This window comes from Sinocyclocheilus grahami, unplaced genomic scaffold, assembly GCF_001515645.1.
Source record: "Sinocyclocheilus grahami isolate Dianchi unplaced genomic scaffold, SAMN03320097.WGS_v1.1 scaffold334.1, whole genome shotgun sequence".
Classification (NCBI taxonomy): Eukaryota; Metazoa; Chordata; class Actinopteri; order Cypriniformes; family Cyprinidae; genus Sinocyclocheilus; species Sinocyclocheilus grahami.
This window is the reverse complement of record NW_015505513.1, coordinates 444,725-466,352: the sequence shown is the minus strand read 5'-3', so window position 1 is coordinate 466,352 and position 21,628 is coordinate 444,725. Positions and strand designations below refer to the sequence as shown.

Here is a 21,628-nt window from a genome sequence, read left to right as displayed (position 1 = left end):
TAATCTTTTAGTTTTAAGTCGGTTTGAACAATCCAGATAAGTGCAAGTAAGTACCATTTTGATTAGCCTGATTAGTTTGTGCACTGTGTAAACAATGAGTGACGTATACGTGCAAGAGATCACTTCCGGAACTTGCGTAAACTACGCCAGAGTGCGTACACACCTCACGTACCGGAAGCCATGATAAATGACAGTTGGACATAGTGGTGTATTAGAGGTAAAAAAATGATGTAAATACTGTTCGGTTTCTGACACAAACCGATCGTTTCGTGTCTTAGGACATCAATGTGTCGTCACGAGCAGCAGGGTTTAATTTGGATTTGTCTGTGCATGTTTTTTTTACTCTCATAGATTTTGTTACCATTGCCATGCATTATACGACTGATAGACTGCAACAGTTGGAGTTAAAAATCATCAAATGTGTTCTACCGAAGAAACAAATTCACCTACATTGGATGCCCTGGGGGTAAGCAGATAAACATCAAATTTTCATTTTTGGGTGAACTATCCCTTTAAGTCAAAACTGAAACCAAGCTGTTCACACAGAAGGCATATTTCGTGCATTTTCTAGAGGGACATCTATCACCATTGCACTCGCTTCTCGCACAAAAGAGCTGCATGTTTAGAAAGCCTTGTAAAATTAATGCAAGCTCGAGACTTTATGGCAGTTCTTTTCCCCATCCCACTGCAACTAGTGTTTGTAAATGAAAAATGTACTCTGTGTGATTGGCTTTCGGCCCTTTGTATTAAACTATGCATACATACATGATGCTGTTTTGTTTATTTGTTTAAGCAACTTAATTATAATTGGTTTATAAACATTATTTTAAACTATGCATTTTTTTCATGTTATCATGTCATGTTTTCATGTCATGTTATCTTATGCTTTGAATAAACATGCATTAGTAATATTTTGCTCGATGTGCCCTCTTGTGGCCTCAGGAGAGAAGCCAAAAGCTTTTTTTTCACCCTAACTGAAATTATGCATTATGCATGCAAGAATATAATTTGAATTTAGTTTTTCAGCCATTTTGACAGCCCTAGTGTTTGGACATAAATGTGTGTTGGCAGTGTGTGAACACAACCACCCTACAATTATAAAAATCCACCCACTTCTTATTTTTTTATCCCATTTAAACCAAGTCAGTCTCACTAGGCCTGCTGTTTTGATTCTCATGCAATGTGACCTCACACTGCATAGGGCCAGGCCATGGGGGTTGATTGACAGCCCTGCATTGCTATAGTTTCCACCCTCAGCGGTTGTACGCTGTCCTCTAGTGATGCAAAGTCCGATTCATTTCCGCGAACCGGTTCTTTTCGGACAGATCGGCTCATTGAACCGGTTCAAAAAGCCGATTCATCGGTTCCTGACGTCATCAAGCAATTCACATTTATTTTCTAACAACTCAGTGCCATGTTGTATCAATGAAAAACTCAAATAAATCATTTGTGTCAACGCATATTGAAACATTCAAAAATAAAGATATTTGTGTGAAAGCATATGGCTGATTATTGCCATATAATTCACTTAAGTTAATGGTGTTTGTGGTCACAGTTTCCACAATATTATTGGCAACTGACCAATATTGACAAGCCTACAACTTGGATAAGATTCCTAAAAAGTTTTGCACCTACAGCACACATTACAGACATTGATGCACAAACGTGGATATGTTCTACATGTCTACAGTATAAATAATGAATAAACCAGTCTTATAAAGAAAAAACAGAAAACACAACAACAAATCTGAAAACAAAATAACAAGTCAGAAAAAACAACAACAAATCTGACAATAATTTGATTACTTTGTGACTAATCAAGCATTTACCTGCAAATTTCATGCAGCGCAAGCAGCTGCTCACAACATAACTAGAAAATTTAATAACTTTACTTGAAAAATAACAAAAGCAAAGTATTATCGCAATTTTTGGGAAACTGTGTGAAACTTTTGCAAGCTATAAATCCACTAATATTTTCAGTACAAAAGACAAATCTTAGAAGATGCCCAAAATTACCTTCATTGAACCTAACATATGCACAACGTAATTCAGATTCTTTCTTTATAGAGATGTATAAAATGTTCATACATCAAAAATGTGCAACCAAAATCAAAATCCAGACATACAGTGGTACAAGCTGTTCCTTACCAGGGACTGCTTGATATGTGAGATCAAACACTTCTACACAAAAAAATCATGTTGATCATGCACATAAAAATGTCACATTCTCATGTAATTTAATAATCACTGAAGGTGGTCTGTTTTTAAGGTGTGGGATTTGGTGGATTACCGCAAACTCATGTTTCACTTAGATATTGGATACTGTTCAGCCTCCACTTCCTCCATCCCATTCACATTCACATACCAAACGATCAAAGTCATCTGTGTGTTTTTAGTTATTCTTTCATTTCTTCCTCTATTCATTGCCTCTTAACTTGCTTTTATTTACTTATCTTGCCTTAACATTTGCCTGGGCTACAGCTCTTTAGATCAGCTCTTTTATATGTGATTTATAAATAAACTTCAGCTGACCTGACATGCACTCCCTCTGAGAGGCTCAGCTGCTAATATACTGTAGGCAGATGATCTTCCTTCTATAATTACTACATGTTCATTTCTGCTTGAAGATACTGTAAAAAAGCCTGCTCTTTATATTACAGTGTATATTTTTTCTTCTATTTACTGCTAGGCTTAATCTGGACATTTTATTCTTTAATCTGAATAATGCAAGGAAACACCAGTCATTTCTTCTTAAGTTTATAGGCATAGTAATAAATAGAATGGCTGCATTAATATATTCTTATAACAATACTATCATTTGCTAATATCAGATGTCTCTAAAATAGTATTTATTCTGATAGAGGTGTATTATAGACTTCACTGCCACAACTTTAGATCAGCTCTTTTATATGTGATTTATAAATAAACTTCAGCTGACCTGACATGCACTCCCTCTGAGAGGCTCAGCTGCTAATATACTGTAGGCAGATGATCTTCCTTCTATAATTACTACATGTTCATTTCTGCTTGAAGATACTGTAAAAAAAGCCTGCTCTTTATATTACAGTGTATATTTTTTCTTCTATTTACTGCTAGGCTTAATCTGGACATTTTATTCTTTAATCTGAATAATGCAAGGAAACACCAGTCATTTATTCTTAAGTTTATAGGCATAATAATAAATAGAATGGCTGCATTGATATAGTCTTATAACAATACTATCATTTGCTAATATCAGATGTCTCTAAAATAGTATTTATTCTGATAGAGGTGTATTATAGACTTCACTGCCACAGTTCATTCATAACGACTTGGCCTAAAGAGAAACACTAAACAAAGAAGGCAGCAAGAGGTCAAGACTGCCATTAACTCAACAGTCAGACCATATTGACTCGGCTAATTCATGTTTCCTACACAACCTGCAAGAATAGAGTGTGTATGTCTGTGTGTGATGTTTGAAGAAAAAAGAGAAAATGATAGAGCATTGTTTGGGTGACTGCCTCTGAAATTAAATAGACAAGTAAATGTTGTCAAAGTTAAAGTTTGGGCTTTTGAAAATTTCACTTTTAATAGTGGAAGCATAAGCTGGGCTGCATGTTTAAAGATTTCACAAGAAGATCTGACTAAATAAAAAGCTAAATATGTAGATAACAAGCTAAATATATAAGTTCACTCCACACTCATCAGCATCTAATTCTTCTTCCTTCCAAATCTGCTCCATTCCGTATGCATTCACACACTGCATGTTGCAGGCGATATAAGTGCAGTGTTTTGCCTAAAGCCATTGTCTTTAGACTTATCTTGTTCTATTGTGTTGTATTTATATTGGAGCACTTCTATTAATCCCCGAGTTGAGCATCGATTAATATATATATATATATATATATATATATATACAGTATATTGTACAGAAAAATGAAAAATTATAGCATAAAAAATGGTAACATCTAAGTTAACTGGTTTTATTCAAGTCAAAATATTATTTAATATGTCTGATATGTCAACCTAATAACATTAATTTATACCAACAAAACAATTTTTTTATGGGTTAGGTCAAGTAGAAATAACTCTTTAGGTAACAACTGGCTACCACTTTTTTCAGTGTATTTATTATTAACTTTTAGTATAACTTTTTATTAACTTTTAGAAGCCTAAATATTTTTATTATTATTGTTATTCAATTCAGAAATGTTTTAATGACTTTAGTTTCCTTGACAAGATGGCATTGCAATTTCAGTATTTGGCAGCATCTTGGTCAAAGTTCGGGACTTGACAACTTTCAAAACGGACAGCTTTTGCAATGGTGCGCTTTATAATTTGACTTATTAACGAAACAGTTACGTAACGTGCTGTTTGGGAAGTTATTACCTATGTCGTTTTTTAACGTAATCTGAAAACAAGATTTTAATGTAGGCCTACTTTATAGCCTAATAAATATGGTCATTTTAGCGCTCCGGACAAATGGGCTCCGATCTTAAACGGCCACAAAATAAAATTCAATATTTAGCTAATTCAATATCAAATGTCCACATTATATGTTTTACATTTAATGAACAATTAATGTATTCATACTACACGCGGTCTCACCTATCTTCATTTTATATTGTTCAGAATGCCTCAAAATGTCGATTCTTATGATGACTGAGAACACAAAAAACACGGCTGCTCCTTAAAAATGTAGCATTATGGAAATATATTTGAATGAAGTCATGCTGTGGAAATAATGAAATCATATGGAAATGACAAAAGTTTATTGATTATTGGTTAAAATATCTATCTATCTATCTATCTATCTATCTATCTATCTATCTATCTATCTATCTATCTATCTATCTACACTCTTAAAAATAAAGGTGCTTCACGATGCCATAGAAGAACCTTTTTGTCTGAATGGTTCCATAAAGAACCTTTAACATCTGAAGAACCTTTCTGTTTCACAAAAGGTTCTTTGTGGTGAAAGAAGATTCTTCAGATTATAAAAAGGTAAGAAAGAGATGGTTCTTTAAAGAACCGTTGACTGAATGGTTCTTTGTGGAACCAAAAATGGTTCTTCTATGGCATCTCTGTGAAGAACCTTTTGAAGCACCTTTATTTTTAAGAGTGTATCTATCTATTTATATATAGGCCCATATAACAGAACTGAGAATTAAACTATCAGCCGTCGTTTAGGACTGTTTGTTTCTTGTGCAGTATAGGCAAACAACAGCCACCAAACACAAACCTTCATCACTTTACACGACTCCGCCTTTCCGTCATAGTTAATTAACTGAGCACTAAGTAGTCCTCAGTCTCCAGAACTCTGAACAGAACTGTAGAGCTGTCAGCGCTCAAGGCCAACTGTTCAATCGCTGTAGTGATGTGAGAAACTCGTTGGATATTGCCATTGTTGCTGGGCAGCTATAGGCTATTACTAATGTGCCAAAAGACTTTTGGAAAACGGGATAGAAAGTGGTAGATTTTTATACCAACATTATATTACTGTAATTAAAAGTCTCGCTAAATTTATACACAATTTTTATAACCAAAGCGGCTTTGCAACGGCTTGGATGACGACCACTAAAGTTGTCAAAGGCTGTGAGGCTATGGAGAGCCATGGGCTGAACCCCCTGGACCACCTTCCACCACCCGCGAGTTCCAACAAGCCCTTAACCCCCTTCAGCATCGCAGACATCCTCAGCAAACCGACTGTCAAACGAACTCCCAGGATTCACCGGCTTCCAGCATCAGAGAGACCCCGGCCGAGCATCACTGTATCACGGCAGACTCTCATCACTCAAACATCGCCTCTGTGCGCTCTTCAGGAGCTGGCCAGCAAAACGTTCAAAGGGCTCGAATTAGGTGTACTCCAAGCAGCAGAAGGTAAGAAAAGAACCGTGTGCAAATAGTTAAGACAGATAAAAATGGTAACCTCTTAACTGGTTTTATTAAAATCAAAAATAGTATCAACCTAAATGCATTAATGTACACCAACAAAACTATATTTTATGGGTATTATGTAACAATTACAAGTCACCACTTTTTAAAAAGTGTTTTTACAGCAATGCCAAAGAAGAACCATGTTTGGTTCCCCAAAGAAAAGAACCATTGCCACACATTTGCGTAATGAAAAGAATCAATGGATGTTAAAGGTTCTTGGAACCATCGATGCCAATACAGTTAATTTAACTTTATTTTTGATCATAGCTTGACTCATTTGACATATTTTAATATTTTATAGCATACCATATCAACGTTTCAATACAAAAAAAGAATACATTATTAAAGTTAAAATTGTTATATTATGTAAATCGTTTTTTTCAGCAATTATTATTTATATACTAATAATAGTCCGTTTTTCTACTGTAACTTTAATCACGATTATTTCAAAAATAAACTGTCTGCGTCACCTAATTTTGCATCACTTTCTTTTATCCACAGGAAGGGATGGGTTGACTCTGTTTGGTCAAAAGGACAGTTCCAAAAAGCGCCGAAAATCTAGGACGGCCTTCACTAATCACCAGTTATATGAACTAGAGAAAAGGTTTCGCCATCAGAAATACTTGTCACCCGCCGACAGAGACCAAATTGCCCATCAGCTGGGGCTGACAAATGCGCAGGTTATAACCTGGTTCCAGAATCGACGGGCAAAACTAAAGCGAGACCTGGAGGAGATGAGAGCGGACGTGGAGTCGGTCAGATCCACAGGTATAGTGCCTCTGGATAAAATCGCTAAACTGGCCGATCTGGAGAGGTGTGCAGTTGGAGCCACGGGGCATACGGGGCCTGAGTGCTCGCCACGGCTGGGTCACGAGTACAAGAGTGCGCACAAATTATGTCTGTCCCCCATGTCGTCTCTCTCAGACCACACAAGTCAAGACTACTCCGAGGACGAGGACGTGGAAATAGACGTCGATGTCTGATCGAAACATATTGATTTAAACTTTTGTAAATGTATATTTTAAGACACGCATGCACATAACCATCTACAAGATTGTAATGTTTTTTTGAAACTGAATTAGTTTAATTTATAGCCAGACTATGCAAGTCTAACTCTTATTTGTTAACTAGCAGCTTTTTTATATATAATATATTGTATGTAATGTAATGGCTTTAATGAGTGTAATAGAATATTTGACGAATCAGGGCAACAAACAGAGCAATACAACCTCTTAATGAGAAAAAAAAAACTATTTTTACATGTGTATTTATTGCGTATAATTTGTACACAATCGACAGTGACTGCTTTTTTGTAAAGTTTTTGTACAGTTTACTTGCAATACAGTGCCTTCCAAAATTAGGCCATTGTACCAATACCCAATGTGTCGTTTAATGTATTGAGTTTGAAAATAAAAACATTTATACCTTTTACAAAGATGATGCTATGCCGAGTCTGTACAACAATAACAATCACCATATTCTGATAAAACATTATTATTATTATTATTATTATTATTATTAACAACAACAACAACAACAACAAGAAGAATTGTGCTTTGTTTATCATTTTGCCTAAATTGTAAGTGATTTAGCAATACAGAAATAAATGTCTGAGCTTTATAGGCTACTGCAGTCATTTCTTTTAACTATATTTTGACAATTAGGCTACAATGTTTTTTGCTTAATTAAAAACACGTAAACATTTTCAGCCATGTAAACATTATTTGACAGAAGAGCTAACGAACTTGTGCGCGACAGCCAAGAGCTTCATAGTTTTTTTTTTGTAATTGCTAACTGCCTTGATTTCGTTGCTCAAAACCAAAAAAAGAAGGGAAGAAAAACATTCTTGCCCCTTTAACGCTATTGTTTTTGCTCTCTACAGAAGAAAACAGAGAGCCTTTGGCTTACTCCGCTCTCTCTTTCACTTTGCAATAGCGTGACTTGGCTTTTGACCCAACAACGTGTGTTTTTCCATTCTGGGCGAAATTTATGTGAGAAACACAAATCTGGGGCGCTGGGGAGAAAAAGGAGAAGAAAGACACAAAAAACACCAAGTTTTGGTCCAGTTTCTCCAGGGCTATATAATCCTTTTTGTTCACGGGTGAAGCTGTAATTTCCAGCGTAAAGCATGAAAGCTGAGGACAAATGAGCCATCCACCCTGATGTGACAAGTGACAATGGCGCATGGCTGGACTCCTGCGGTTCACCATACTGAAACAAGTGTGTCCAGCCACAAAAAAAAGACGCGAACGTTTGGAGGCCATATGGTTTCTGAAATTTTCACACAATTTCAGACAATTTGATGGATTGCGTTAACCCCTCTTTTAAACAGTTTAACGCAGCGCGAACAAAGGCCATACATTGGAGTCTCTCCTCGAGAAAGCATCTGTACCCATGAATGTCCGCTCTTTTCTTCTCGCCTTTTTTAGCTTGGCGTTTTGAACAAGTCAATGAATTACAATGAAACTCTCTCTTTTTTGTGAGGCACTGACTTTCGTCCCCCTTTTGGTGATTTTAAATGATTTGTTAGACTTGTGTGGGGGGACTTTTTAGTTAAAGAATGCGTCCTCATTTTGTTGGAGTTTGATGTTCAGGAGGGGACTCGTTAAGCGTTCAAACCAGGGCCCTCATGTCAGCTCTGCTAAAAAGGGGGTCTTTTGTTTATAATGTTTGGTTCTTTTGCCTCCTTACCTTAAGCCTATTTAACTTTGAGGAGATTAATAACGCCAAAAACTGGATAATGTGCTAAAGAGCGTGTGAGCTTTAAAAAACAAGACGCATTGAGTGTGCTGTCAGTAGCAGATGTGTGTCATGTATAAAAGGAACAACAGTACCTAATGTTGTTTTGTAAAGAGGAAGATGAAGTGCAAAGGCAAGATAATATATGGCTAGCTGTTTTGTGGCTATATAAGCAAATGTAAATGGTCACAATTTTATCATTTTATTTTAAATGGACAAAAAAATATTTATATTGAATTTATAATGTTATTGTTTTAGCATCACCCAGAAATGTGGTATTTTTGTTAAAAATAAAAACATAGATTTTTTGTTTGTTTGAAAATGACATATTTTCTTATTTTTTTCTATATTATTATTATTATTATTATTATTATTATCCCAGAAAGTTTAATGTATCCTTGAAGTATGCACTTGAAAAAAAAGAAAAAAAAAGAAAGAAAGAAGAAGAAGAAGAAGAAGAAGAAGAAGAAAAGAAAGAAGAAGAAGAAGAAGAAGAAGAAGAAGAAGAAGAAGAAGACGAAGAAAGGAAACATCACTTTTTGACAGATTTTTTTCTCCTCCTTATTTTTTTTTTTTTATGTATTTCCCAATATCGAATATATAAAATGCTATCATCAGTGGCAAGGCACAAGAAAAAAGGCAAAAAAGAAAAAAAGGGAAAGTTTTCATTATTGTCATTTCCATCACAAAATGCTATTAAAGACAAATAATTTAAATTAATAATTTAAAAATGTTATGAAAAGTTCATGACATTACAAACATTTTTCAAAAAGTAGGATATTCGTTAAAAAAATAAGTAGGACACTATAGCCTATAATTGGAAATTGTTCGTAAACATATAGTGGGAGTGCATTTACTTATTTAAGAGAGTTTCTTTTCTTATTTGAGACCAATAGGGCTTCTTTTCAGTCCACTGGGTCAAAAGTGGCTATAAACGCCCATGATTTTGCCTGGTAAGACATATTCCTGGATCAACATCTTTTGTTGATCCTGCATCAACATCACTGTTCAAAAATATAGACTTAACCCAATCCCTACCCCTAAACCTAACCCTACCCATAATTTATTCTGAAAATCAGTGTGGAAATGATAGCTGGTTAACAAGGGTGTAGAAGCACCTAACCCTGATCCTAAGCCTCAGATATTTCCTGAAAAGTTATCCCTCAGTCATTTCTGAGTGGTTGCTTGGGATGTTGTTCCAAGATCAGCAAGGATGTTGATTCAGGAACATGTTGTACTTGGTGAAATCACGTTCACCAAACGCCCATATATCTGAAAGTGTTTTGCTCAGTTCAATTAAGACATAGGCCTGTTCAGAAAACGCAAAGTGTGTTTTTCTCAGAGCCTTAATCTACGTCTTATTCTAAGCTACATTCTTTCATGCTATATTGAATCAGAAATGGAAAATAAAATGAATCAGAATATTGCAGAATATAAAGCTCTTTAAAACGATCAGCCTTCTAGACAAGAATGTTACAGTAAATTCCCTCTGATCGCTCGCTCTCTCTCAGCACAAGTTCTGTTCTTCTGCTGCTCTCTGGTGGACAACATTCCGGTGGCTTTTGCTTTCTCGTGTGCTCGCTTGATACCTTATTTTGCAGTTAAAGATTGAGGAACGCCCTGACCTCAAATTCGCACATTTTTTATTTTTGTAAAAGGGATTTTGAGTCGTTTTAAAATTCTTGTCATTTATATAATTGTTTATGATTCTTACATAATTCTCGCCTCGTTTCACATTAATTGCAAATATTTAAGTTCTGTCTCATATGGAGACAAATGAGAAGTAGGATTAAATGAAAATACAACATTTTCGTATTTGCGCATAAGCAGCGCAGTTACAAAACACTTGAACGTCCACAGCGTGCGACGCCGGCATTACGTCATGACGTTGTTGCTGGCGGTATTTTTGTTTGGCACATACAGTGTTTAGTGCCAAATTTCGGGTGTAGCATAGCATTCACTTAAAAGAAAAGCCATTGATGGTAAGTACCATAGTGACTGTGTAATTTGGGTTTACTGCGTGTTATCGCCACAAAATATACGTGCGATTTTGTACTTTACAAAACTGTCGCATATATAACGTTAACGTTACTGGTTAGTCATTTGAAATGGCTAGCTAACTGTTAGCTGCACGGCTAACGTGTCAGTCTTCTGTACGTTACAATAATCTTTTCAATACAAGTTTGTATATATCTGGCTGGAGTTTTCACCTTTTTTTTTTTTTTACTGTTCTTCTGTTTGGTTCTTATTGTTTGTTTGGCTTTATCACAGCTGTGGACTCCAGCACCATCAAAGCAGACAGAAATGGAGCGGGAAGCCCAGTCCTCACAGTCTTCAGAGGCTGCTGCAAAAGCAGTGTTGTTAGAGGAGTGCGAGCAGCAGTTTGGGCTGCTTCAGAAGGTAACGTGCCATGGTCTTGTTTTCAGATGAAGCATGCAAATTATTTGTTATAAAAATACACAATTCTTCATAGATCAGAAGGCGCGCAGACCCAGCTAACGGGCCGTTCTCAGAACCCTGGCTAACACTCTGGCAAGCTTCTCAAAGTTATCTGCTCTTTAATAATGTTCTCAAAACCTTAGCACAAAAACGTTATTTATACGTCGTTCATGAAGTGTTTTAACATTTTAATTGTATATGTTATCACTGGTTTCAGAATGTTCATAGAACATTTAAAAGTAACATTCCCATAATGTTCCCAAAATGATCAAATTAAATGTTGCTTTAACATTCTTATATCACCAAGGAAAAAACAACAACTGATAAAATAGTGTCTATTAACACTAAGTGCAAATAGTCTGCCTTGTTGGCAGACAATACTGAGGTGCAGATAATTGCCACTATTTGCATTAAGTAGTGTAAATAGTAGTAAATCCTGCTATTTTAACATAGTGTAAATAGAATCTGTAGCTATTTTCACTGACTGTAAATAGAATCCATTGCTATTTGCACTTTATGTAAATAGCATCTATCACTATTTACACTTAGTGCAAATAGCTGCTGCCTAAAAATACAGTTTTCATAACATTAGCAACATGGGAACATTAGCAAAATGTTTATAGAAAATATTTTTGTTAGCTGATGACCTGGGTGGAATCATTGCAAGGTAGGCAATTGCCTGGTGCCCTGCATTTTTTTGTAGGGGCCCCCGAGTGCTGATCATTTAAAGGGGTCCTATTATGCTCTTTTACAAAGTCTTGATTTTGTTTTAGGGGTGTACTAGAACAGGCTCTCATACTAGGGTGTTCGAAAAACACGTTATTTTTCAAATATTTTACATTATTACAACACCTCTCTCCCCAGTCTGGCATGAACGGCTCGAATAGTTCCTGTATCAAATGAAGGCCCGCCTTCTGAAACACGAAATGTGCTGTGATTGGTTAACTGGGCCAGTGTGTGTTGTGATTGGCACCACTCGGCGCCTGGTCAGGAAATGTCATGCCCCTTACCATAGTGAGTGAGCCTGTGAGCTTCAGTGTAAATATTGCGTCAAAATCAAATCAATTTGAGCGCGATTTAAACCCGGATGATTGTAACCACTTTTAAGTTCGTCTGCCTTGTGCAAACTAGCGCGTCTCTGACATAGTGATAACACTCATTGCCGCCTTTAGTGCAGCTCAACCAGGTCTCGTCCCATTCGTCGGTATTTGTGATATCACAAATCCCGGAAAATATGCATTGTAGTCCAAACGAGTCGTTTGTTGTAGTTTCTAAAAAAGGGATTTCTGCTAAATTAAATATCTCCTTTTGAATTGGGCTCCTTTGAGCTTTGTAACTTTGCAGATCTTTTTTATGCTCAAACAGCAACATTACAGACTAACTAAAGTTGAAAAAGTGAAAAAGCATAATAGGACCCCGTTAAACAATCAGAAATGTTAATATTAACGAAGCGTCTATTTACAGTAAGCCCACCTTATTGGCCTAAGCTATTTCCACTGATTTTAGACATAAGTACAAAAGACATAATACAAAAGAAAAGGATAGTGGCATAAGACGTAATGCGCATGGAGGAAACTTTTAGTGCTGTCGAATGATTAATCGGATTAATCGCATCCAAAATAAAAGTTTTTGTTTACATAATATATGTATGTGTACTGTGTATAATTATTATGTATATACACTGAACAAAATTATAAACGCAACACTTTTGTTTTTGCCCCCATTTTTCATGAGCTGAACTCAAAGATCTAAGACTTTTGAGTGAAATATTGTTCACAAATCTGTCTAAATCTGTGTTAGTGAGCACTTCTCCTTTGCTGAGATAATCCATCCACCTCACAGGTGTGGCATATCAAGATGCTGATTAGACAGCATGATTATTGCACAGGTGTGCCTTAGGCTGGCCACAATAAAAGGCCACTCTAAAATGTGCAGTTTTATCACACAGCACAATGCCACAGATGTTGCAAGTTTTGAGGGAGCGTGCAATTGGCATGCTGACTGCAGGAATGTCCACCAGAGCTGTTGCCCGTGAATTGAATGTTAATTTCTCTACCATAAGCCGTCTCCAAAGGCGTTTCAGAGAATTTGGCAGTACATCCAACCGGCCTCACAACCGCAGACCACGTGTAACCACACCAGCCCAGGACCTCCACATCCAGCATCTTCACCTCCAAGATCGTCTGAGACCAGCCACCCGGACAGCTGCTGCAACAATCGGTTTGCATAACCAAAGAATTTCTGCACAAATCCAGTTCCTGCCAATATCCAGCAACTTCACACAGCCATTGAAGAGGAGTGGACCAACATTCCACAGGCCACAATCAACAACCTGATCAACTCTATGCGAAGGAGAGGTGTTGCACTGCGTGAGGCAAATGGTGGTCACACCAGATACTGACTGGTTTTCGGACCCCCCAATACAGTAAAACTGCACATTTTAGAGTGGCCTTTTATTATGGCCAGCCTAAGGCACACCTGTGCAATAATCATACTGTCTAATCAGCATCTTGATATGCCACACCTGTGAGGTGGATGGATTATCTCGGCAAAGGAGAAGTGCTCACTAACACAGATTTAGACAAATTTGTGAACAGATTGAGAGAAATAGGCCTTTTGTGTACATGGAGTTCAGCTCATGAAAAATGGGGGCAAAAACAAAAGTGTTGCGTTTATAATTTTGTTCAGTGTATAAATGCACACATGCATGTGTATATATAAAAAAAAAATTATGTTTATATAATTTGTATGCGATTTAATCGTTTGACAACACTAGAAACTTTTGACTAGATCGACCCAAGGTCGAATCTGCCTTTTGCCGAACTAATTCTTTTCCCTTTTCCCATCACATATCAGATCGGAATTTTATATATTTTTTTTCAATAAAAAAAATAGGAAATATTCGAAAAGTGGAAAATAAAGTGCCTCACGGGTGATTACCGGTAGGGTTAGGGATTGATGTAGTGAGGGATGTATTGTCCCAATAGGGCAGCATCCATTTAATAATTTTAATAAATATGATAACCTTCATTCAATATGTTATTATTGCATACTGTTTTATAAAGTATTACAACACAATAGTGCTGATATCTGCCACTATTTGCACCAAGTATAAATAGCATCTAACTACTTTTTGCATTTATTGCAAATAAAATACTGCCGTTTTTACATAGTGTAAATAGAATATGGTTATTTGCACTTAGCATATATAGCTAAGAAAATATGCTGTTTTCGCTTAGTGTAAATAGTATCTAATTGCTATTTACACATAGTAAGATGCTAACCATGTATTTCTAAATATGAAGGTTGCACTGTATCTTGAAGATTGTATTGTATTTTCTATTATAAAGACTTTTTAATTAAAAATAAGCACTTTAACGTACAAAAAATTAAAATAAATTATGTTCTGTTGGATGTGTTTTGACTACATTTTGTATGTTGTATAATTATATCTCTAGGTAATGAAGATATTTTAACAAAAAAATTAATCTTTTAGACGGGCCTCATTGATTCATTTTGACTGGGGCCTCACTTAATGTAGGTTCACCTGCTTACATTTAGCTTTTTGATGTTGTGAATGTTTTTAGACCGCAGCTGCAGACGGAATGCAGCTGGGATGCGACTGCCTTGTCAACATACAGTAAGCACTTATTATATCTTTCAGCTTCAAAATGAGATTATTCTGGCAGATACAGAGGCTAATGATGATCAATCAAATGAGGTTTGTCCTTCTCCTTTCACTACTTTTGAGTTTAAAAATTAGCTGTGCATATTAACGTTGCTTTTCAGTTCAGACAAAAATATTCACAAATTACTTTAATCATCTTTTTTGTTTTTTTGGTGGGCAGGCAGTGAATCGCCTGATTGCAATCACATCTGAGCTAGAGCAATGGCAAGAAATGGAACCAAAATGTAAGCTATTATCTATTGTTTTATGCACTATTTCAATTTAGATGAAAGGGGCAAGATAAAAAAAAAAGGTTTTTATTCAGTATTCAAGATTACATATTTTAATTGCATAGTTTGTGAAGACGGCTTATGTTTTTTTTTTTCCTCCTTCTAGTGCTGACAACAAGTCCTGAAGTCTTATTAGCGGTTGGTAAAGAAGAAGTAAGTTGTCACTTTAATAACACCCAATAGGCAGTGTGTGTATCAAAATGTAAATGCAGTTACAAGTTTTCATATAATTTTTCCTCACAGTTGCAAAGACTCAACAATCAGCTTAAAATGGTCCTGTCATGCTCACAAGCAAAGCTGGATGCCCAGAAAAAGATTTTGAAAAGGTGCAGTGGATTTAAATGTTTTTTTTTCTTCTTTTCTCTTTGTATAATTGATATAGTATTATTGTTAGAACTTTAACCCCCGGTTTCACAGACAAGGCTTAAGCCTAGTCCTAGACTAAAATGTAAGTCTGAGCTGTTTCAACTGAAAGAAACTTGCACTGATTGATCTTAAAATATATCAGTGCCTTTGTTTTGTCTCAAGATGGACACCAGTAATGTTTTTTTCTAAGCACGATTATAAAAATGACTTAAAAGTCCTAATTGAACTATGGCCTAATCCTGGCTTAGTCTAAGCCCTGTCTGTGAAACGCAGTGTTAACTTTAAGCGAAAATGAGAAATGTAGCCTGGGCAACTAGCTGAAAGCTACTTAATTTTTTTTATATATATATTTTGTTTGTTAACATTTGCTTCATTTCAAGTAGACATTTTTCTTTTTATGGTTTTAGTTAATGATAATAACTCATAAGGTTATGTTTGTTAACTTTTTCTTAAGACGTGATTTATATCACAAAAAATTCATTCAGGTATAATATAAACAACATGTGTAAACTCTGTGATCACTCTGAAAATGTTTTTCAGGGAGCAGACATGGCAAGCAGAGAAGAAAGAAGCGTTGAATGCAGTGTGTGAGAAAATCACCAGATTGCAACGTGAAAACGAGAAATCAGAGCACAGGTTGTTCGTTTTATGCAAGGGTTAAAAATCACATTTTTACATCTGCTTAAAAGGATATTTACCCAAGAATTAAAAATGGTCATCATTTATGTACTCCTCATCATGCCATTCCAAACCTGTACATTTTTATCTGTGAAATACAGAAAGGAAATGTTTTTAGGAATGTTCATTCATTAGGTTACAACGAATGTAAGAATTAATGGCACGTTCTGTTTGGTGTTTATGATGTCAAGCCTGGTGTAACATCACGTTAGAATGGAACACGAGCTCACTTCTTGATATTTTTTGTAGAAACTGTGGGTTAGATTTAAAAAGGATGCATTAAATTAATCAATAATCAAAACTGTTACAAAAAATTTCCAATTCAAATAAATGCTGTTCTTTTGCATGTTCTATTCATCAGATAATCCTGAAAAATATGCATCACAAAACTCTTTTCAGCATTTATAATAAGCACAATTATTAATAACTGAGCACCTATACTAAATTAGCACCAAATGCATGACAATAAATATATTTTAAATTGTAATAAATGTTAAAAAATGTGTTATTTCAAACTTTTGATATGTAGTGTAGTACATTTTTAAACCAATGCTGTTTTTCCACATTATTACCATTATTTAATTTTTATTTATTAATTTATTTTGCAGCGTTTTGCAGGATATGAAGAGAAAAATTAACAATCTGAAGGACTATCACAGCAGTCTCATGGAAATGCTGAGCGACATGTTAGCTGAGCACTTCCCACTTCCTGATCCCCAAGGAAACGGCACAAAGAAAAAAAGAGTAGGTGCCACCTTCACCCTCTCAATTAGATCAGAGAATATTGGATTTAGATTTTTTTTTAGGTTGTTACTTATGAATATTGGATTTGTATTTTTCAGGCTGCTGCATATGATGCAGAGATTAACCTGATTTCACTGAGTGAGATTATCGAGGTATGTTCAGAGACCCATCACAATAAAATCTCTTTTTTTATATGGTTACTTTGTGTTTAATCATCTTACCTGGAAGAAAATTTGAAATAATAGAGTGGAAAATAAATTGTTTCCTAATACAAAGTGCTTTTTTTACTAACCCTATTTATTTAAGACATTTAGTCATGCACATTTATCTTTTTATTGCAGAGATTGACCAATAAAACATTAGAAACTCCTCATGACCCTTATGTGACTACTGATGACACTTTCTGGCCACCATACACAGAAATGCTTCTTCGCAACAGTATTGCAACACGACATCCAGAAGATTGCAGTAAAATCCGTCTGGAAAATTTTTTTTGAATCTAAAGAGCGCTTATTTGAATCTAATATGAAAATGAGATTGTTTTGTATGTCTACAGTTAAATGTCAATGTCTATTTTTTTCTTTCAAATTTGCTACATGTTTGTATGAAACTTGGCCATTGTGGTATTTCATCGCAAATGGATGTATTTTTGAGTTGTGTGTCAAGTCCACAATTTAGAATGCATGTCTGTCTTCTAAAGTGTTGCTGGCTATTTTTACTTTATACATGTATGTACATGTCAAAATTTTTTTTTTAAAGTGATGACTTAAATAAAGTAACCCTAAACATACATTATGGCCTTTAGTGGTCTCCAGTGCTGCTTCAATGACTCGCATGCCAATCTGGGTAATGGATTCAAAAAGGTTTACACACCCTCACCACCATAGAATATTACGACTATACTGCTCCAACATGTGAAATAAATAAACAATGGAGAAAAAATAATAATTAAATAAAAAATGTTTTGCTGGACTTTTCAGCCTGAATTAAATTCAGTGTGCTTGTTCGCTCCCTTGTTCGTTTTCAATTATTCCTTTGGCGCTACGCACCTGCAGTAAAATTATGTATTTTTTCCTATTTGGAGCGCTACAATTTTTCTCATATTGTGTTAGAAACGCAAATGATACAAAATATCATCTCATAATTATAACATTGCCATTGTATTTTTGCCACGGTAATCTCCTGGCAACCACAGCTACAGGTTTTGTAAATTTAACATGAACGGACAAAAAAATATATATATATATTAAATGGAGTACAAGATGACAACTAGCCTCGGGGTATATTTCTGTGTAATGCCGTGTCCCATCAACAGAGGGCGCAAGTAACTTTTTTTTTTAATTCTGCTGGTGCTACGCTGCGTTAGTTCTTGTTGTCATTTAGAAGTGCACTTGAGTGTATATAACTGCTGTATTTATGTAATGTTTATTTTGCTATTCGGATACAATATTTCATTGAGCAGTATAGAAGAGAGTGACACCTTGTGAAGAACAATAAGAAACAATAACCATCCTTTTCCACAGCTAGGCTACTTGTTATTTTAAACGAATTGACATTCTTATAAAGAAGTAGACACAATACGATTGTGTTCCATATACTAACATACACCTACTATACTTAGCAAATGTAAAGTAGCTATGTGTAGCAAATTGTTGTCAGCCTTGCACTCTTTGTTATACACCATAACAGTCATCAGGGTATGCTTTGCCCTCACCACACCCTTCAGCCATGAGTGTGTGAATTTTTCATATTTGAGTATTTGAAGCACTAGCATGTGTGTTTACTGCTCTGGTTGCAATCCTCAAGAACGTAATCGAATCGAATGCCAAAGAGTTTCTGAAACATCTGCATTTTTCAACATCCTGTAGGTTTCACTTAAATTGTCCTCCCCGTTAAAGGCTATATAAAGCATTTAACTAAGTTCAGAAAATGTCTCGCTTGGATATTGTGGGATATGTGACGTCACATGGGCGAATATATTTGCATAATTTATTTTATTTGCATTTGTTTCTAATTTTGAAATCAGAAAGCTGTTAAGTGTATTATGTAAACATTTCCATTTCTTCGTCGAATTTTCTTCATTGTAATCTTTTTTTCTTGTCTTCATCCTCTGGGGTGTAAAATGTTGAGTGATTCAATAAAAAAAACAAAAACAATTTTGACTGTTTCGAGTGACCTGTTGCATGAAGCCGGCTGGGTTACCAAACAAATCCAGAGTACCAAACAAATCCAACCCGGATAGAGCAGGAGTGGGTTCACAACTAGGGTTGCCAGATTTTCACAACATAACCCGCCCATTTGCTACTCAAAACTAGCCCAATGGCGTTTCGAGGGGGTACCCCATTAAAAATCGCTTTCAGGGGGGTAAAATACATGTTGTTTCCCTTGGTAAATTCGCCTTCCAGGGTCTGAGGTCGCTTCAACCCGCGGACATGAAAAACAACCTATGAAAAGTGAACAACCCACGGCAACAGTTTGCCATGTAGCATAACTTACTATGGTGACGAAGCCCGCTCAAAACCAACTCACATTCTTGAACCCGAAAACTCAGAGTCTGCTCAAACTAAACCCAAACTTTCCCGGGTAAAAACCCAGGTAAATTCCGCGTTGTGTTAGAGGATTAGATGTTTGTTCAGAGCATTTGGCTGCATATTGTTTTGTAAATGAAGCACAGTGTAATGAAGTGTATGCAAAGAAACTTTTGTTAAAAGGTGAAGCAACCATCTATACCATCTATGGTACTGAATCTGACAGCAGCTGCATCGCAAACCAATCGTGAGTAAACAGTTTCATAAATTTGGCTGTTTTCAAAAACATTTACTTAAGCGCAATACTGACATTGGCCAATCATAACAGTGGCTGCTTACTGACTTTTTGTGTGCAGGCATAAGCATTACAAATTTACCTCATTGAACATATTCAAATAACAAAAAGGTCAATTTGAGAAAAATAATCTGCCATTGTAATAACAATGAAATAACTAATACTAGATAATAAAAAAAAACCTACCTGAACTTTGCAGGTGGTGCGAGTTAATTTCCCACCCTGAAATGTCCATAGTATGTGTGCGCTATTTTTAAAGTCCATATGATAGCTCTCTACTGAGGCTGAAATATAAGTCGTTATTCATGGAAAACTTTTTTCTTTCATGACAGTTCTCAAATATCATTCTACATATTAAAACTGCTGCATCATGTGCAGTAACCGCACCATGTGAAAATCAATGACGTGGTGTCATCAGCAGTGTTGGGGGTAACGCATTACAAGTAACGCGAGTTACGTAATCAGATTACTTTTTTCAAGTAACTAGTAAAGTAACGCATTACTTTTTAATTTACAAGAGAATATCTGAGTTACTTTTTCAAATAAGTAACGCAAGTTACTTTTTTCCCCAATTTATTGATTGACAGCTCTCCTGTCCCCATGTTGAGAGAAATCAGAAGATGTTACTGTAGTTCAAAATAAATATGAATATGCGTTAATTCATCTCACTCACAAAAAAACAAAAACACAGATTCAGTATTCCTCAAAATGAATAAAAATAATGCAACTCAGAATATGACGCGAACCTGCAATAATTAAATGTTAAACAACAGAAATATCCTTTATGTATTTAATCCCATTCTATTAACCAATGTCTTTGCTTCTGACCTTCGATGATCCAGTTCAACCGTACTAATAAGCACAAATTACTCTAGACAAACATTTGTGTGTCTTTTTTTATTGCTGAAGTGTGTTGAAATTTCTTCTTCTGCATTCTTCTGCACTGACGTAAATTTACTTTCCCTTCATCCTGAGGCTTATTCATTTCACTTTTGCTGTGAAAAGGCTTTTATATTTGCCAAAAATATAACTTTTTTATTTTAAAATCAAACAAGCAAGCCCTGTCCAGATTTAAAAAGTAACGCAAAAGTAACGTAACGCATTACTTTCCATAACAAGTAACTAAGTAACGTAATTAGTTACTTTTTTATGGAGTAACCCAATATTGTAATGCATTACTTTTAAAAGTAACTTTCCCCAACACTGGTCATCAGTGATGTCAAACTTGGCCCAAGGCACTGACATGCTGAGTAGCGATTTGAAGAACAGTCCAGATTTTTGGCAGTCTTTTGGAGCTTGACAGATGTGGTAACTATGAACTGTCTTCTATGTATGATAAAGGGTTATATAAAGATTCTACAAAGATTTCTCCTTTCACTGTCCATGGAAAAAAAGTCAGGTCATCTTATATAGCAATTTGTAGCTACAATACAGATTGTTTCAAAGCAGCGTTACAATGATACACAGGAAAATAAAGATTCAGTGATGCAAAAAGAAGTCAAAAGATAAAAGTAAACAGTCATGATTCAAAAAACAACAACTTAATTGCACGCTAACACTTTTTTACAGTGTAGTGAAATGAGTGACTGTGTTCTGCGTCTCGTGTCGCTGTCCAGGGTTCTGAAAACAACTACAGTTTGCACTAGTTACATGTAAATCATCTCCACTTTACGAAATAACTAATCGTATAAACTGTATTACTGTTGGATTTTCTTTTTATTCTCAAAACCTGGGTTCAACTCGACTATGCATTCAATTTTACAGTTATACAGACCATCTGGGCTCCAGTAGCCTACTATATTTTTAAAGATGTCTAGAGATGATTTATGTCATGCACACATTCGCGTGCACTTTCGCGGATAATTTCATTACAGACATCCCTCAGGCAGACAAAACAGACGAATTTATTGTATTTAAGAGATGCGTGGGAGCGATTCTAAAAATAGCCTGACGAGAGCGCGCACTG

General features: G+C 35.6%; 2 protein-coding genes across 5 annotated transcripts; both read left to right on the top strand.

Annotated features, from left to right (window-relative positions):
• Window positions 1-5,546: 5,546 nt before the first annotated feature.
• On the top strand, window positions 5,547-6,899 carry LOC107602738 (transcription factor LBX1-like). Its single transcript, XM_016295312.1, has 2 exons — window positions 5,547-5,859; window positions 6,418-6,899. The coding sequence occupies exons 1-2, from the start codon at window positions 5,547-5,549 to the stop codon at window positions 6,897-6,899; spliced, it is 795 nt and encodes a 264-aa protein (XP_016150798.1).
• Window positions 6,900-10,506: 3,607 nt separating this feature from the next.
• Window positions 10,507-17,784, top strand: cenpk (centromere protein K). 4 transcript variants are annotated; one of them, XM_016295309.1, is made up of 10 exons: window positions 10,507-10,637; window positions 10,933-11,055; window positions 14,759-14,815; window positions 14,943-15,006; window positions 15,158-15,204; window positions 15,295-15,377; window positions 15,958-16,053; window positions 16,704-16,839; window positions 16,938-16,991; window positions 17,181-17,784. In XM_016295309.1, exons 1-10 carry the CDS (start codon window positions 10,635-10,637, stop codon window positions 17,334-17,336), a joined length of 819 nt encoding a protein of 272 aa, XP_016150795.1. In that variant the 5' UTR covers window positions 10,507-10,634; the 3' UTR covers window positions 17,337-17,784. The 4 variants fall into 4 exon arrangements, with proteins under 4 accessions (XP_016150795.1, XP_016150794.1, XP_016150796.1 ...); XM_016295308.1 differs by having other exon boundaries at window positions 10,927-11,055; window positions 17,181-17,783; XM_016295310.1 differs by having other exon boundaries at window positions 10,507-10,697; window positions 17,181-17,783.
• Window positions 17,785-21,628: the final 3,844 nt, after the last annotated feature.

Excerpts from the sequence above, each read along its gene's own strand:
- LOC107602738 (XM_016295312.1), top strand. The coding sequence starts at position 5,547 with ATGACGACCACTAAAGTTGTCAAAGGCTGTGAGGCTATGGAGAGCCAT. Across the intron at positions 5,860-6,417 it reads TGTACTCCAAGCAGCAGAAG|GAAGGGATGGGTTGACTCTG; the intron begins GTAAGAAAAGAA and ends TTTTATCCACAG.
- cenpk (XM_016295308.1), top strand. Across the intron at positions 15,205-15,294 it reads TAGCGGTTGGTAAAGAAGAA|TTGCAAAGACTCAACAATCA; the intron begins GTAAGTTGTCAC and ends TTTTCCTCACAG. Across the intron at positions 16,992-17,180 it reads CACTGAGTGAGATTATCGAG|AGATTGACCAATAAAACATT; the intron begins GTATGTTCAGAG and ends TTTTTATTGCAG.